Raw genomic sequence first — 17,837 nt, 5'->3', positions numbered from 1 at the left:
CCGCCCATCTGGCTGGATTTCCCCAGCCACTCTGGGCGGCTTCCAAAAGAATATTAAAATACTGTGATACATCAAACATTAAAAACTTCCCTAAACCGGGCTGCCTTCAGATGTCTTCTAAAAGTCTGGTAGTTGTTCTTCTCTTTGACATGTGGAGGGAGGGCGTTCCACAGGGAGGGCGCCACTACTAAGAAGGCCCTCTGCCTAAAGACAACTATGAAAAATGCTGGGTTGAAGCGAAAAAAGATTTAGAAATTTGATCAAATTTGAAGCTTTCACTGCTGGGCCGTATTGCTGCGGTAAAAATGAATGCATTGCCTAGAATGTTGTTTTTGTTTCAAACATTGCAAATTGTGGACAAAATGGATTGTTTCAAGAGGTGGCAGAGAGATATTTCTAAATTTGTCTGGCACAGCAAGAAGCCTAGAATAAAATTTAAAATATTAACAGATGCAAAGGAAAGAGGTGGATTTGCCCTGCCAGACTTTAAGCCTCAGCGCCTAGGGCTTGCCGATCGAAAGGTCGGCGGTTCGAATCCCCGCGGCGGGGTGCGCTCCCGCTGCTCGGTCCCAGCGCCTGCCAACCTAGCAGTTCGAAAGCACCCCCGGGTGCAAGTAGATAAATAGGTACCGCTTACCAGCGGGAAGGTAAACGGCGTTCCGTGTGCTGCGCTGGCTCGCCAGATGCAGCTTTGTCACGCTGGCCACGTGACCCGGAAGTGTCTCCGGACAGCGCCGGCCCCCGGCCTATAGATGTGAGATGGGCGCACAAACCCCAGAGTCTGTCAAGACTGGCCCGTTCGGGCAGGGGTACCTTTACCTTTACCTTAATGCCTGGATAAGGACTTATTGGAAAATAAAACTCCAAGGTGGTTGTCACCGATGGAAGCAAAAGCTCTGAAAAAGCTCAATATGGAGGCCAAATGGCCGAAATATTGGGAAATTTTGGAACAAGAAGGAGACAAATTGAAATTGCAGAGTTTTGAGAAATTAAAAAACAAAGTGCAAGACTGGCTTCATTATTATCAGATAATGGAGACATATAATTTGGATAAGAAAATTGGTTTCCAGGTGAAAAAATCAAAATTAGAAACAGAACGGTTAGAACCTAAAACTAAGACTTTGTCAAAAATGTATAACTTGCTGTTGAAATGGAATACTCAGGATGAAACGGTGAAATCTGTTATGATTAAATGGGCACAAGATGTTGGACATAACATTATGTTTGCTGACTGGGAACAGTTGTGGACCACAGGTATGAAGTTTACGGCATGTAATGCCTTAAGAGAGAATATTATGAAAATGATTTACAGGTGGTACATGACCCCAGTCAAGCTTGCAAAAATCTATCATTTGCCCAATAATAAATGTTGGAAATGTAAAGAAACTGAAGGTACATTCCTTCACCTTTGGTGGACGTGCCCAAGGATTAAAGCTTTTTGGGAAATGATATGTAATGAACTGAAAAAGGTATTTAAATATACCTTCTTGAAGAAACCAGAGGCCTTCCTCCAGGGCATAGTCGGCCAATTGGTGCCAAAGAAGGATAGATTTTTTTTTATGTACGCTACAACAGCAGCAAGAATACTCATTGCAAAGTATTGGAAGACACAAGATTTACCCACTCAGGAAGAATGGCAGATGAAGGTGATGGACTATATGGAACTGGCAGAAATGACTGGCAGAATCCGAGACCAGGGAGAAGAGTCACCGCCTTCACTGGTTCTGATTTGAAAGAGAGGTAGAGCTGGGTATCATCTGCATACTGATGAACACCCAGCCCAAACCCCCTGATGATCTATCCCAGCGGCTGCATGTAGATGTTGAAAAGCATGGGGGAGAGGACAGAACCCTGAGGCACCCCACAAGTGAGAGCCCAGGGGTCTGAACACTCATCCCCCACCACCACTTTCTGGACATGGCCCAGGAGGAAGGAGCGGAACCACTGTATAACAGTGCCCCCAGCTCCCAGCCCCTCAAGACGGTCCAGAAGGATGTTATGGTCGATGGTATCAAACGCCGCTGAGAGATCCAGCAGAACTAGGAAACATCTCTCTCCTTTGTCCCTAGCCCGCCGGAGATCATCAACCAGCGCGACCAAGGCAGTTTCAGTCCTGTGATGAGGCCTGAATCCCGATTGGAAGGGATCAAAATGGTCCGCTTCTTCCAGGCGTGCCTGGAGTTGTTCAGCAACCACTCGCTCAATCACCTTGCCCAAGAATGGAAGATTTGAGACTGGGCGATAGTTGGCCATCGTGGCCGCAATAAAGATGGTTTTTTAAGAAGCGGTTTAATAACCGCCTCTTTCAGCGGGTCTGGGAAGGCTCCCTCACGGAGGGAAGCATTCACCACCCCACGAAGCCCATCGCCCAGCCCTTCCCGGCTAGCTTTTATAAGCCAGGATGGGCAAGGATCCAGGAGACAGGTGGTTGGTTTCACTCGTCCAAGCAGCCTGTCCACATCCTCGGAGGTAACAGATTGGAATTGATCCCATGCAATTTGACTAGACAGGACTCTAGCACTCTCCCGCCCCGGCCCTGCTCCCACGGTGGCGTCTACTTCTTCCCGAATCTGAGCGACTTTATCTGCAAAAAACTTTGCAAAATCATTGCAGGAGATCATGTGGCCCGTACTGGGCCCCGATGTAGCAGGTGGTTCCGCTAAATTGCGGACCACCTTAGAAAGTCTCCTGCTGCTGTTTTCTGCAGATGCAATAGAGGCGGTGAAGAAAGTCTTCTTCGCCGTCGCTACCGCCACTTGGTAGGCTCGACATTGAGCTCTAACCTGTATCCGGTCAGCTTCAGAATGAGTTATCCGCCACCGGCGCTCTAGCCGTCTCAACGATTGTTTCATTGCCCTCAGATCCGTGGAAAACCACGGGGCTGTCCGGGCTCCATGCAATCGGAGAGGGCGCTTCGGAGCAAAACAGTCCATAGCCCTGGTTAACTCCACATTCCAGTGGGACACCAGGGAATCAGCTGAAAGGCCATCAACATGGGATAAAGCATCCCCTACCACTCTCTGGAAACCATTTGGATCCATTAGGTGGCGGGGGTGGACCATCCGAATCGGTCCCACCTCCCTGCAGAGGGGAAGGGTCGCGGAGAAGTCCAGTTGCACCAGGAAGTGATCTGACCATGGCACTTCTTTCGTTTCGCTTTTACTTAGTGTCAGATCACCAACATCCATGGAGGTAAACACCAGGTCCAAGGCATGTCCACGGCTATGAGTTGGGCCAGACTTATTCAGGGACAGCCCCATGGAGGCCATGCTTTCCACGAAGTCCCGAGCGGCCCCTTGTAAGGTCGTGTCAGCATGGATGTTAAAATCCCCCAGGACAACCAAGCTAGGTGTCTCCAGGAGAACATCCGCCACAACCTGAAGCAGCTTGGGCAGGGAATCCTTGGTGCAGCGGGGAGGTCGGTACACCAAAAGGAATCCTGTACTGCCCCTATTGCCCAACTTCCAGAACATGCACTCAGAGAACTGGGTCTTCCCAATAGGACGCCTGGTGCAAACTAATGACTTCCTAAAAATCACTGCAACCCCCCCCTCCCCGCCCACATGACCTGGGTTGCTGTGCGTAAGAGAAACCTGGTGGACAAGCAGCGGCAAGGACAGGCCCATCTGCTTCATCCAACCAAGTCTCTGTCACACATGCCAGGTCAAGTCCTCCATCCATGATCAAGTCAAGTAAAAATGAGACTGGTTAATATTCGCTAGGGCCAACTACTGTTACCACTGGTCTTATAAAGGAGGTGTGAGCGGGCTAGGAAGCCTCTTTATTGCTTATTCTTGTACTGAAAGAAAAGAATCAGACTGAACCCTGAACCCTGAAGGCCTGGCGGAACAGCTCTGTCTTGCATGTTCTGAGGAAAGATGTCAAATCCCACAGTGCCCTGGTCTCTTGTGAGAGAGCGTTCCACCAGGACGGAGCCACATCCGAAAAGGCCCTGGCTCTGGTCAAGGTAGTATCCAGAGGAAAGTCTCCCTCACCTGCTTCCTCTCCTCTGCCTGACTCAGGAGGAAACCTTCGGCCAGGGCCACCGCCTGGGAACTGGTCTCCGCTCCACAGTCCCTCACCCAGCTCTCCATCTCCGGAGGAAGGACAGCCAGGAACTGCTCCAAGATCACCAGGTCCAGGATCTCAGCTTTCGTGTGCCTTTCGGACTTCAGCCATTGGTGGCAAAGGTGGTAGAGTCGGCTGCAAACCTCTCGGGGTCCTTTGGCCTCCTGGTAGCAGAACTGCCTCACCTGCTGGCTCTGCACCTCTGAGTGGAGGGTGTCCTCCTCACCCAGGATCTTCTGCACAGAGTTTCCCAAGAATCCCCCACTGCTCCCAGTTTGGATGACATGGCCTCTTCCTGCTTCAGGGCCAGCTGTGTCTTGCTCATCCATCTGTGCTCTCAGTCTCTAAGAGATCAGAAGCATCTTTTAAAAGTTCTTTCCGTCTTAATGAGAAGTCCTGGAAATCCTACAAAGCAAAAACATTGTTCTGTTACAGAATTTGTAGGTCAGGAGAAGAAACAGATCCCTGAACAAGCATGGATGAGTCTTGCCCGGAATCAGGACTGGACGGGACCAGAGCCCAGACCGTGAGATACCTTTTTGAAAAGAAAGAAGAGGAGGAAGAGGAGAAGAAGTCAGTCTCCAGCCCTCTAGCAATGCAGAATGTGGAGGCAACTGAAGGGATTTCTGGGAGATGAGTCAGCCTGGTTGCTCCTGCCTTCCAGTCAATGCATGAAGTCAGAACTGACTGACAAGGGAGTCATTTGAAAAATGGATGCTTGGCTCTAGTGGGGGTCCTCATCTGGGGGTCCTCAGGAGTTGCTCTCCCCCCACCCCCACTTCTGGGCACATTCCCCCCCTGCTTCTGTCTCCTTTTCTTGCACTTGGACTCTCTGCCGCTCTCAAGACAGACTCCTGGGGTGGGGTCCCTTTTTCTTTGCTCTGATGGCCAGGTATGTATCTAGTCAACCCCCTGAGGGCCAAGTGGGTGGGGCCAAATACATCTCCTTTGGAATTTAGGCAGCTAATTTATTATTATTATTCTCTTAGATATCTTAACACACGCACAGCCACTGATGCCAAGGTCCCTGGAGGCTCAGGGAGGAGCAGCGCCCATTTCCGGCTGCTTTGCCAGCAACAATCCCTTTGGGAGAGAGAGGATGTGGTCCTGGGATGCCCTGCTCTGGGTGCGAGGGGATGGCTGCCGTGGCCTCCGTGGGGAGCTGCCCTGGGAGACACTGGGAAACTGGTCCCCAATGCAGCAGCCAGACTCTGGGCTGGGATCCCTCTCTTTACTCCTGGCCTCCCTCTCCCACCTTTTTTTTGGGGGGGGGCTAGTCCACCTCCTTGTCCAGCTTTGGAAAACCATTTGCAGATGTTTCCTCTGTTCAGCAATGCCGCTGAGCGACGTCACACTGAGTTAAAGTCTCAGGGACTCCTTTGTTTAAAGAAGGGAGATTTTTTCTGAAAGGGGGGGGGGGCGGAAGGCCAAATCACTTTGGGACCCTCTGATCTGCAGGAAGGAGAGCGTGGCAGACCTGGCCCCTCCCTGGCAGGACCCTCTCCTCCCTGACTTGGGGTCCCCCCCCTGCAGGAGCAGATCAGCCCCCCCCAGGCCCCCTCCCCTGCTGCAGCCCTGGGACCCCCACCAGATCCCAGAGAGAGAGGAGACTCACCAGATCCCAGAGAGAGAGGAGACTCACCAGATCCCAGAGAGAGAGAAGACTCACCAGATCCCAGAGAGAGAGGAGACTCACCAGATCCCAGAGAGAGAGGAGACTCACCAGATCCCAAAGAGAGAGGAGACTCACCAGATCCCAGAGAGAGACACCCAAGCAGGAAAGGACTGGGGAGGGGGGCCTTGGCTCTGGAGGACCTGGCCCCCCTTGCTTCTTTTCCTCTCTAGGAAGGCAGCTCGCTTCCCTTAACCCTTGCAAGGCCAGTCCCCCCCCCCCAGCTCAGCCCTCTCTCGCTCTCGCCATCCTTGCCCAATCCCAGAAGAGACGCCTCCCTGGGAAAGAGAGGAGGGTCCCGGGGGGTGACGAAGAGGCGGGAAGACTAAGGAAGAAGAGGAGCCTTGCTGCCTGGGAAGCCGGAAACCTCATCCTGGCCTCTCTAGGAAGGCAGCTCGGATCCCTTTAACCCTTGCAATGCCGAGTCCCCCTTGGCAAAACCTCAGATTCTTCTTTTTCTATGGATTTCGGGGGGGGGGCAGCTGCCCCCCTGGCTCCCTCAAGGCCCAGATATCCTTTTGGGGGCTCAGAGCATCTCCTTCCCTTGGCCAGAAACCGGAGGAAGAGCTTGCAGGGAAAAGGGCTTTGCAGGAAGGAAGGAAACTCCTCCTAGAATTCAGGAAGGGGAGGAATGGGGCTGGGCTTGATCTACAGGGGGGCAATTTCAAAAGTCTGGATCAGGCCTTGCACCCCCTTTTTCTGGGTCCCTCCCCTCTCCGGCAAGTGAGGGGAGCCCCCTCTTGCAACAGATCCATCCAGACCAAGCCCACAGGCTGCTGTTTTGCTCCAAGTTATCCTGGTTGGTGTCTTTGTTTTTGGCCAAGGGAGCCCTCGGATTTCTCCCTTAAGACCCCCAGGGCTGGACCCCCCCCCCGGCCCTCCTCCCAGGCGCTTGTCAAGGGGAAGCCCAGGGAAGCCCAGCGCTGGTTGCCATATTTCCTTGCCCGCAGGGGTCTCCCCCCCTCCCTTGATGCGCAGACCCCATCCTAGGCTTGGCTGCGCTCGGGAGTCCAAGCCCCCTCCAGGGTGCAAAGACCGGCCCATTCCCCCCCCAGATTGAGTTCATTTCAGTGCACGGCACCGTGGAGAATTGTTAAGGGAGAAATCTGAGGCTCCCTTGGACAAAAAACAAGGACACCGGCCAGGAAGAGCAGAGCAAAACAGCAGCCAGTTGGCTTGGTCTTGATTGAAGACTCTGGCGACAGGACTCCCACCTGCCACCAGGTGGAACAAGAGAACCCAAAGTTTTATTAGCTGCGGCTAATGCCCCCCCCCCAACTACATCACTAATACATCAGACCCTGGATCATCTTGGTCTCCCTCCTCTGCCCCTGTTCCAGCTTGTCCACATCCATCTTCAATGGGGATGCCCTGAACTGCCACTGGGCAGAGGCCCCAACTACTGTGTGTGTGTGATCTGCAGCCCCTCTCTCCCTGTGCCCCCCCCCCAGTCTTGGGGACACGCCTTAAACCAGGTTTTGTCCTCCTAGTGCCTTCCAGGTTCTCCCTGTTAACGGAGAAATCTGAGGGCTCCCTTGGACAAAAAACAAGGACCCCAGCCAGGAAGAGCAGAGCAAAACAGCAGCCAGTCGGCTTGGTCTGGATTGAAGACTCTGGCGACAGGACTCCCACCTGCCACCAGGTGGAACAAGAGAACCCAAAGTTTTATTAGCTGCGGCTAATGCCCCCCCCCCCAACTACATCACTCATACATCACGGTTACATCATGAAAGGGGAGGTCTGGTGGCAGGAATCTGGGCATCCTGGACCCTGCCCCATGGTTCCCCCTGCCCTCCACCAAACACCCAGCGAGTGTCACAAAAGAGATCTTGACATTTCCCGGTTTCCCAGCCAAGTTCATCACCCCCTTTTGTCTTCCTCTGGGTTTGTTCTTTCTGGCATGGCTCCCTCTCTGGCCCTCAGGTCTCAGGAGGCCAGGGATTATCGCTCAGGCAGAGGGGCTGCGGAGGAGCTGAGCTCACAGGTCGAGATGAATTTCTGAAGCTTCCCCAGTGAGCCAGTACATAGAGACATTGATCAGTGAATTCTTACATTTGGTATCGTGCAGCAGAGGCCCTTTGAACAGATAGGTATTCAATATGATAATATTGAAACCGCCTTTTGCACAAAGGAGTAACATGACATGGAGCTGAATCCTGTTGAAATATAAAATAAATGAATAAATAATGCTTCAGTATCTGGGAAAAGATCACATGGGGAAGGCTTCAGTTTGGGCTCACGTATTTATGTGTTTGGTGGTTTTACATTCCCATTAATGAAGCAAATTCTGCCCACACCTTTTGCTGTCACATAACGCCAGATCATCACACTAACTGGGTACTTCAAGGTAGGTGTAATGCAAGTGGGATGTAAATCTTCTCCGATTCTTCTCTCAAATCCCTAACCCGTGGATTTTAGCACTCGAGTCTCTTCCACTAGATTGGTGTGCGCTGCCCCCCCCCCCAGATGTTGTGCCCGGTGTGGCCGCCCCCCCTGCACCCCCCCTGCACCCCCCACGCTACTCCACTGCCTGAGCTCTGGGAGTGTGGCTTTCTCCCAATTGAAGTGCAGAGTGAGGACCGGGAGATTGGCAGGGAAACCAAAATGTTTGTTTGCAAATGGCCTTAAGAGGCGTGACATGCAAGTCCCTTTCCGATTCACTAAAACCCATGCATTTGGGAGGGGAATAGCAGGTTATTATTTAGTGCATATCTATATAACATACAGGACCAAAGGGGGGTGGGAAATATGTCTGTGTGTGAACTGTAGTTAAATGTGGAGAGGAAAAGGGGCCCCCGGGGCCGGATGGAGCTTGGATGCGGCCCTCAGCTCCGGAAGGGAATGGAGTCCTTTCTGGGTCCAGCTCTCCTTTGTCAACTACAAATTGCCACTGTTTTATGTGTTGAATATATGTGAGATGGTAATTTATGGACCTAATAAGTGTCTCAGGGACGTGGGTAGCGCTGTGGGTTAAACCACAGAGCCTAGGGCTTGCCAATCAGGTTGGCAGTTCGAATCCCCGCGACGGGGTGAGCTCCCGTTGCTCGGTCCCTGCTCCAGCCAACCTAGCAGTTCGAAAGCACGTCAAAGTGCAAGTAGATAAATAGGTACCACTCTGGCAGGAAGGTAGATGGTGTTTCCGTGCGCTGCTCTGGTTCACCAGAAACGGCTTAGTCACGCTGACCACGGCTCCCTTGGCCAGTAAAGCGAGATGAGCGCCGCAACCCCAGAGTCGGTCACGACTGGACCTAATGGTCAGGGGTCCCTTTACCTTTACCTATATAACATACAGGACCAAAGGGGGGTGGGAAATATGTCTATGTGTGAACTGTAGTTAAATGTGGAGAAAATATTTGCGATTCCTACGGAACCTAAGCAAATTTATCTCCACAGGGGGGAGCTGTTACAGAAATGACGGGGGGGGGCACCTTTAAATTGTTAAATGTTACAAAAATTATGCCTGAATGTATCCTTTTGCCTTGACAGCTCAGGGAAGATATCTCACTTTATAAATCATATCAAATCAACTCCAGGAAGTGCCCAGAGGTGACAATTGCTGAGCTGATTATTGGAAAGCCTCATCCCATCCCCAGACTTTCCAAGGGGTCCAGACATGCCAAGGAAGTTCTGCTGTACTTTTGGGTGGTGGGTACTTGAGACTTCTTTGCCTATGCTAATCCTATCCTTGGGTCTTGCACTGACTCATTCTCCTTATGTTCATCTTGTGTAACCCTCCCCTTTCTGACGTTTTAGTGGTGTAGCAATGACGTATTGATGATGCTGTACGAACTGCATTCTGGGATATGGTGGGAAGCTTTAAAAATCAATGTCGCCCCATGGCTCTGGGTTCCCACGCTGCTGTTGAACCTGTTGCGCAACCAGAAAGGATCTCAGTCTACTGGCTGCTGTTTTGCTCCAAATTGCTTGGCGGGAATTTCCTTCTTTTACTGACCACACGGACCCACGGGGGACTTGTGCCCAGACGAGCTGGGATCTTTTTGGTGATGCAATGTATTCCTTTTTTCCTACACCTCTTTGCTAATAATCTGGAGCTTTCCCCTCCATACTCACAGAAGCGTTGTTTAGAGTATGGAATGCTGATGATTGTTTTGTTGATTTCTAGGGAATCTAGTTCTCTCCCTTTTTGTTCTATAGCTTTAAGGACTTTTTAAGATCCTGTTTGTTTGTAGCGTGATGAGAGGGCAGTGATGTCTTGTTCTGTCTTGCTAACTTTTAAGGAGGTTTGTTTTTTAAGGGATGCTTTTAGCAACTTGTAAGACATAAGGAGGGAGCAATAAATCTGCTGTGCTGGCACTTTCCCCCCTGTCCAGACAGGGTCCCGAGTAGCTCAACCAGGAAGATGCTAACCGCAGATCGTCCCGGTATAGCAGATGGCCGCCTAGGAGCGTAAGGGCCGAAGTTCCTTCTTCTTCCTTCTTACCATAAATCAGGGGAAAGGTTAAATGCATGTTCAGACTGAAAAAGCAGAAGTTGGGAGGGAACTCTTTACATGATCAGGGGGCAAGGCTTGAATGCGCTCATTGGTTTTCTTTTTGCTGCTGTGTGCGGTTGTATCGCTTATGTCATGTATGTACTCAGGTATAAAGCCTCTGGGCGCTGGAGCCCGGGGCCCAGTCTTTGGGAAAGGATTCCACTGGGTCTCTTATTGCTCAGCAATAAATATCACTTTCTTTTTCTCTACTGCTGCGCCTGTCAATTCTGGGACACAATTGGAGTGGCTTACTGGTACCTTAAAAATCCTGGCAACAAGGGGAATTATTTTACTTAGTAAGGCGTGGGGAGGGGTGCTGAGAGTGAGTTGTAGATTGTTGGGTAATGGGGAGTGTCTTTTTATGTCACCTGGACTGGTGTTGGGTGGGGATCTCTGTGGAGGTGTGAGGCTGGGGGGAATATTGATCGTGTTAGCTGTATTGATGGCTTGGGGGGAGAGGAAAAGGAGGAGGGGGTCACCAGTCCATCGGGTTGAGGTGATTTCTGGTTGCTTCATTCTGCCTTCTGCCACATTGGCCTCCACTCCCCGTTTGGTGTCGTCTGCAAATGGGATGAGCACCCCCTCAGTTCCTTCATCCAAGTCGTTCATAAAGATGTTGAACAACATCGGGCCCAGGACAGAACCCTGCAGCACCCCTCTTGTCACTTTCCCCCAGGATGAGGAGGAACCATGGAGGCGGACTGTGTGGGCTCGGTTAGTCAAATCCACCTAAGAGTTTCCTCATTCAGCCCATCTTTTAGAAGCTTAAAGGCAAAAATATTATGGGGGACTTCGTCAAAAGCCTTACTGAAATCAAGATGCATTATTTCCACAGCTATTCCCTGGTCAACAAAGTTTGTAACTCCATCCAGAAAAAGGGGAGGAGAGATTTCTCTGACTTTTCTTGTTTTTGAGAAAGCCATGCTTTTATCCTGTATGTTTATGTTGTGAAATCTTCAGATGAAAGGCACATAAATATTAAAAATGATAATAAATAAGGATATTGGCAAGCTGGAACATGTGCAAAGGAAGGCGATTAATGTATTTATTTAATTTATATACCATCCGACCCAGTGGTGCCAGCTTGAATAAAATATTGGTGGGAGGGGAGGGAGGTAAGGCCTGCCTTGCATAATCAATCACATGATGCATAAAGGGCATTGGAATGGCATTGCCTATCAACTGGGGGGGGACCCTCAAATATACTATATTAGGGTGTGAAACCTAAGACGCTGGCAAGTTAGCAATGTCATGTAACTTTAAGTAGTCAAGCTCGTTAAGTTGTTAAGTTGCTCAGTATATAAAGAGTGTTTGTTTTCTCTGTCTGTGGGGCGTGAAGCAAAAATGTCCGAAAGCTCCGGAGGTGTTTCTGTTATCTTTCTGCAATAAACCTGTCTTTGGAAAGACAGGCTTCCCTGTGTCGTTATTTCTTTGCTGCTGAGACTCTGAAGCTTGTACTGCAACAAGAATCTCTGCACTGGACTTAATTAATGCTCTGCAAAGAGAGCTGTTGCTGGTGGCGCAGCGGAAGCGTTTACTGGACCACTACACAAACTCTCTTAGGTTATGGACTCCTTCTACATTTCTACAGCTGTATTGTGTGCAGAGAAAGTGAAAGCAGCTTTCGGATGAGAGAAGACCGGCTTGGTCGTAAATCCAGCTCTTAAAGGCTTCAGAGGAGGCTGGAGGCGTCTGAAAAGTGAGTAAAACAAATCCCAAGGGGAAAGAGAAGCAAGGGCACACAGAGGGAGTAGCAGCAGACCCCAAGAATGGCAATGGAAAATTTCCAGGTTCCCTTTACAAAGTTGAACTCTGCTAATTACGTGCAGTGGTCTAAGAGGGCTCAAGTCTGGTTGGAAGCCAAAGAAGTGTGGGCTGACTATGTCCAGAGGCGAAAGCCGTTTGTGGCTGTTGCAGCAGATGCCACAGCAGAGCAACAGGCTGCTGCACATGCTCAGAACAGGGAACATGATAAAATGGACACTAAAGCTAGATGCATGTTGATGGCATCGATAGACGATTCCCAATTACCTCATGTGGAAAATTTAAGGTCTGCATTTGAAATTTGGGAAGCTCTTAGGCGAATTCACCATAGAGCCACGCCCGGAGAGAAGGTGAACATTATACGTGCCTTGTATGAGTTGAAACTGAAGCCAGGGGATAGTGTGGTTGAACACACGTCACAGATGACTGAGTATTTCAACCGACTGCCATCTTTAGGTGTGAATTTTCCTGAAAATATTAAAGTTTATACTCTGCTTAGCAGCCTGCATGCAGGGTTTGAAAACTTAGTACTAACTTTACAAGTTTTGCCAGAGGACCAGCTGAATATGAATTATGTGACTGGTAGATTGTGTGAACAAGAATATCAACATCATCGAAAACGTATTGATAATTCAAATACCCCAAGGGTTGGATGTTCAGATAATTCCCAGCGTGGGGAAACTAGCAGGCAGAGCTGTAAGGAAGCCTCACAAGTGTCTGCTATGGCCAGCAAGTCATGTTTTCGATGTGGCAGCAGGTTTCATTTGATAGCAAAGTGTCCAGAAAAGCAACAGGAATTTCAACAGTCCAAGGCCAGTTTCCGGAGTTACAGGGGAAGACGACGTGAGAACTACAAGAATCAACGATCCAGAGGGGGAGCAGGTGCTGATAAGGGACTATCTGCAATGGCAGCACAACAGAGTCCTAAAAGGAGCCAACAAACCTTGAAGTGGATAATTGACAGTGGAGCAAGTCACAGTTTAGTTCCAGCGACATCTAGTGGCCGCTTGATGAACTGCAAGACATTGCCAGTTGCAAAAACCGTGACTATAGCAGACAATAGTAAACGAGAAATGAACCTTAAAGGCACAATTTATGTTAACTGTTTGCAAACTAACCTTCCTGTTTTTGTTCTTCCAGGAATGAAGAATGGACTTTTGAGTGTGTCATGCCTGGTAAAAAGTGGTTTTAAGGTTGAGTTTGAAAAAGATGTGTGCACCATTTCGAAACAGGGGAAGGAGCTAGTTAAAATTCCCTGTGAGGATGGGCTTTTTGTTTTGGTTGAAGAGCAGTTAGCAGCAGGTAGATGTTCAACAGGTGAAGCGCAAGCTAAGTGTGTAAATAAGGCTCCTCATACAGGTTGTGCACATCTACTACACAGAAGGTTAGCTCATATATGCTTTAAGTATGTAAGAAAGATGCCAAATTTAGCTGAGGGGTGTAACATTAAACCCTGTCCAAATTTTCTGGATTGTTGTGCTTGTAAACATGCTAAGGTTAAGACATGTAACTATCCTAGATCTGATAGAGTAAGCAAGAAACCCTTTGAACTTGTGCACACAGACGTGTGTGGCCCTATGCCAGTCAAATCGCTTGGAGGTGTGAGATTTATGCAAATTTTGGTGGATGACTTTTCAAGGGCTAGTTGGGTTTTCTTTCTGAAAGAAAAATCACAAGCAGCTTCCATCCTGATGGATTGGATTGAAGAAGTCGAATGTAAATTTGACACCAGGGTACGTAAAATACAATCAGATCGTGGTGGGGAATATGTGAACCACACGCTGGAGACGTGGTTAAAAAGGAAAGGTATAGTTCATAGACTTACCAATCCCTATTCACCACAGGAGAATGCAGTTGCCGAAAGAAAATTTTGAACATTACAGGAAGCCATTGCTGCTTTGCTGTTTGATTCTGGACTTCCACAGCGTTTTTGGGCTGAGGCTGCACTGTATGCGAATTATACTTTTAACAGAGTGTACAATATCACAGTAGGCAACACTCCTTACTTCATGCTATTTGGAAAAAAAACCAAAAATTGATCATCTAAGAGTTTTTGGATGTCGTGCTTATGTGCTGGTGCCTAGGGCACAACGTAGGAAAGGCGATCCTAGGTCTAAAGAAATGTTTTTCTGTGGTTATCAAGCAAACACAAAAGGTTGGAGATTTGTGAATGTAGAAGGCAATCAAACGAAAATCACAATCAGCAGAAGTGCGGAATTTTGTGAACAGGATGGTTGGAATAAAATTCATGGAAATCCTGACATACCATTTGATGTAGTGAACAGTAACAATGAAACTCAGGCCCCAGGGCAGGTGTTAGTTCCAGAACAGACTGAGGAATTTAAGTCTGAGGACGAGGGTGAGAAATCGTTTAGTTCACCCAAGTCTATAAAGTCAGAATCTTCTAGCTCTAAAAGTTCACCTGTACAGCAAGAGAGACGTGTAAAGTCAGAATCAGAAAGTTCTTCAACTACTAGTGACAAACAGGTGACGACTAGTGATTCTGCGTCAGAGGGGGGAACTGAAGGAACATCGCAGGAACTGTTAAGGCGTTCTAAGCGTACCAACAAAGGTAAACCTCCTGAAAGGTACCAAGCTATTAGTGTTAGGGCAGGTTTGGCAAATTGCGAACCTGAAAGTTTTGAGGAGGTTGAGCAATTACCCCAGGAGGAGGCCAGTAGGTGGCGTGAGGCCATGCAAAAGGAGTTGAATTCTATGAAAGAACTGGGTGTGTTTTCCATCACCAAACTGCCAGAAGGTACCAAGGCAGTAAGTTGTAGGTGGGTGTACAGGATAAAGACAACAGCAATGGGGAAACCAGAGTACAAAGCAAGGCTTGTAGCTCGAGGTTTTACACAAAGAAAGGGGTTACATTATTCCGAAGTCTATGCGCCTACTTCAAGGAGTGAAACCCTACGGGCACTATTAACAGTTGCTGCTCAGAAAGGGTTCAAAGTGAATCAATTTGATGTCTCTACAGCTTATCTTCATTCAGACTTGGCTGAAGAGCTCTATATGGAGCTACCGCCAGGATTGAAAGTTGGTAAATCAAATCAGGTATGGAAACTACATAAATCTATATATGGACTCAAGCAATCTGCTCATAATTGGAATGAGTGTTTGAATGATGTTTTGGTAGGCATTGGTTTTAGCAGGAGCAAGGCTGACAATTGCTTATATTTCAGAAGTTCAGGAGATGCTCAAGAATCTTTGCTTGTTTATGTAGATGACCTGATTTATACTTCAAAGACACAAGAACAAGTAAAAAAACTAGCCAAAGAGTTAAATAAATACTTCAAAGTTAAGAATCTTGGTGATGTGAAGAAATGGGTCTGAAGTAATTTTGTTTTTTGTATTGCCAGCGAGAGGGGGTGTTGGGGTGTGAAACCTAAGACGCTGGCAAGTTAGCAATGTCATGTAACTTTAAGTAGTCAAGCTCGTTAAGTTGTTAAGTTGCTCAGTATATAGAGTGTTTGTTTTCTCTGTCTGTGGGGCGTGAAGCAAAAATGTCCGAAAGCTCCGGAGGTGTTTCTGTTATCTTTCTGCAATAAACCTGTCTTTGGAAAGACAGGCTTCCCTGTGTCGTTATTTCTTTGCTGCTGAGACTCTGAAGCTTGTACTGCAACAAGAATCTCTGCACTGGACTGAATTAATGCTCTGCAAAGAGAGCTGTTGCTGGTGGCACAGCGGAAGCGTTTACTGGACCAGTACACAAACTCTCTTATACTATTGGGGGGCAAAAACTCCTTGGTCTCTAAATGTTGACTCCTGTTCCCACATGTCTCAGGACAGTTACAACATAAAAACAACATAAAAACACAAAATACACATCAGTAACTCAACTCCCCACCACATTTTAAAAGGGCCTTAGATGTCAATGAGCCAAAGGCCTGGTTAAGAAGGTGCGGATTTGCCTGGCTCCTAAAGCTACAGAATGAAATATTTTTCCGACCTTTGTATGAATTCTTTGATGGGAAGTGAGAGAGGAGTCATCAGTGAAGCTCTTTCCACATTCCATGCTCTGATAGGGTTTCTCCCCTGTATGAATTCTCTGGTGCTTAGTGACAGCAGATCTGTGACTGAAGCTCGTTCCACATTCCATGCACTGATAGGTTTTCTCACCTGTATGAATTCTTCAATGTGAAGTGAGATCACTCTTGTGACTGAAGCTCTTTCCACGTTCCCCACACTGATAGGGTTTCTCCCCTGTATGAATTCTCTGATGCTTATTGAGACTGGAGCTCTGACTGAAGTTCTTTCCACATTCCACACAATGATAGGGTTTCTCCCCTGTATGAATTCTCTGATGAGAAGTGAGTTGGAAGCTGTCCCTGAAGCTCTTTCCACATTCCATGCACGGATAGGGTTTCTCACCTGTATGAATTCTCTGGTGCTTAGTGACAGCAGAGCTGTGACTGAAGCTCTTTCCACATTCCCCACACTGATAGGGTTTCTCCCCTATATGAATTCCCTGATGGGAAGTGAGAGAGGAGCTCTGACTGAAGTTCTTTCCACATTCCACAAAATGATAGGGTTTCTCTCCTGTATGAATTCTTCGATGGGAAGTGAGTTGGAAGCTGTCCCTGAAGCTCTTTCCACATTCCATGCACGGATAGGGTTTCTCACCTGTATGAATTCTCTGGTGCTTAGTGACAGCAGAGCTGTGACTGAAGCTCTTTCCACATTCCCCACACTGATAGGGTTTCTCCCCTATATGAATTCCCTGATGGGAAGTGAGAGAGGAGCTCTGACTGAAGTTCTTTCCACATTCCACAAAATGATAGGGTTTCTCTCCTGTATGAATTCTTCGATGGGAAGTGAGTTGGAAGCTGTCCCTGAAGCTCTTTCCACATTCCATGCACGGATAGGGTTTCTCCCCTGTATGAATTCTCTGGTGCTCAGTGACAGCAGAACTGTGACTGAAGCTCTTTCCACATTCCACACACTGATAGGGTTTCTCTCCTGTATGAATTCTTCGATGGGAAGTGAGAGCACTCTTATGACTGAAGCTCTTTCCACATTCCACACACTGATAGGGTTTCTCACCTGTATGAATTCTCTGGTGCTTAGTGACATCAGAACTCTGACTGAAGCTCTTTCCACATTCCACACACTGATAGGGTTTCTCCCCTGTATGAATTCTCTGGTGCTTAGTGACAGCAGAACTGTGACTGAAGCTCTTTCCACATTCCACACACTGATAGGGTTTCTCTCCTGTATGAATTCTTCGATGGGAAGTGAGAGCACTCTTATGACTGAAGCTCTTTCCACATTCCACACACTGATAGGGTTTCTCCCCTGTATGAATTCTCTGGTGCTTAGTGACAGCAGAACTGTGACTGAAGCTCTTTCCACATTCCACACACTGATAGGGTTTCTCTCCTGTATGAATTCTTCGATGGGAAGTGAGAGCACTCTTATGACTGAAGCTCTTTCCACATTCCACACACTGATAGGGTTTCTCACCTGTATGAATTCTTCGATGGGAAGTGAGATCACTCTTACGACTGAAGCTCTTTCCACATTCCCCACACTGATAGGGTTTCTCTCCTGTATGAATTCTTTGATGGGAAGTGAGAGAGGAGCTATCAGTGAAGCTCTTTCCACATTCCCCACACTGATAGGGTTTCTCCCCTGTATGAATTCTCTGATGGGAAGTGAGATGGGAGCTCTCCCTGAAGCTCTTCCCACATTCCATGCACTGACAGGGTTTGTCTCCTGTATGAATTCTCTGATGCTTAGTGAGATTGGAGCTCTGACTGCAGCTCTCCCCATACTCCAAATTTTTGCATGGCTTCTCCTCTCTGGGGATTTTGTCTGGTTCAGCCTTGTTCTCGATCT

The 17,837-nt window shown here is 48.3% G+C and overlaps 2 protein-coding genes and 1 long non-coding RNA gene across 3 annotated transcripts in view; 1 reads left to right on the top strand and 2 right to left on the bottom strand.

Annotated features, from left to right (window-relative positions):
• The window catches only part of LOC310705046 (uncharacterized protein), a 162,215-nt gene extending 157,812 nt beyond the window's left edge, over positions 1–4,403 (bottom strand). The window contains exon 1 of the mRNA XM_083499358.1: positions 4,254–4,403. Within this exon, the coding sequence (XP_083355484.1) occupies positions 4,254–4,397 (144 nt within the window). The 5' untranslated portion in view covers positions 4,398–4,403. The remainder of the gene's footprint in view (positions 1–4,253) is intronic.
• The window catches only part of LOC310705148 (uncharacterized protein), a 132,330-nt gene that overhangs the window by 30,469 nt on the left and 84,024 nt on the right, over positions 1–17,837 (bottom strand). The gene's annotated exons all lie outside the window — the stretch shown is intronic.
• LOC310705423 overlaps positions 1–17,837 on the top strand; it is a 138,450-nt gene that overhangs the window by 46,253 nt on the left and 74,360 nt on the right. The window lies entirely within an intron of this gene.

This window comes from Podarcis liolepis (genome assembly GCF_965112155.1).
Source record: "Podarcis liolepis genome assembly, chromosome: 4".
In the NCBI taxonomy this organism is placed as follows: domain Eukaryota; kingdom Metazoa; phylum Chordata; class Lepidosauria; order Squamata; family Lacertidae; genus Podarcis; species Podarcis liolepis.
This window is presented reverse-complemented; position numbering and strand designations above follow the sequence as displayed.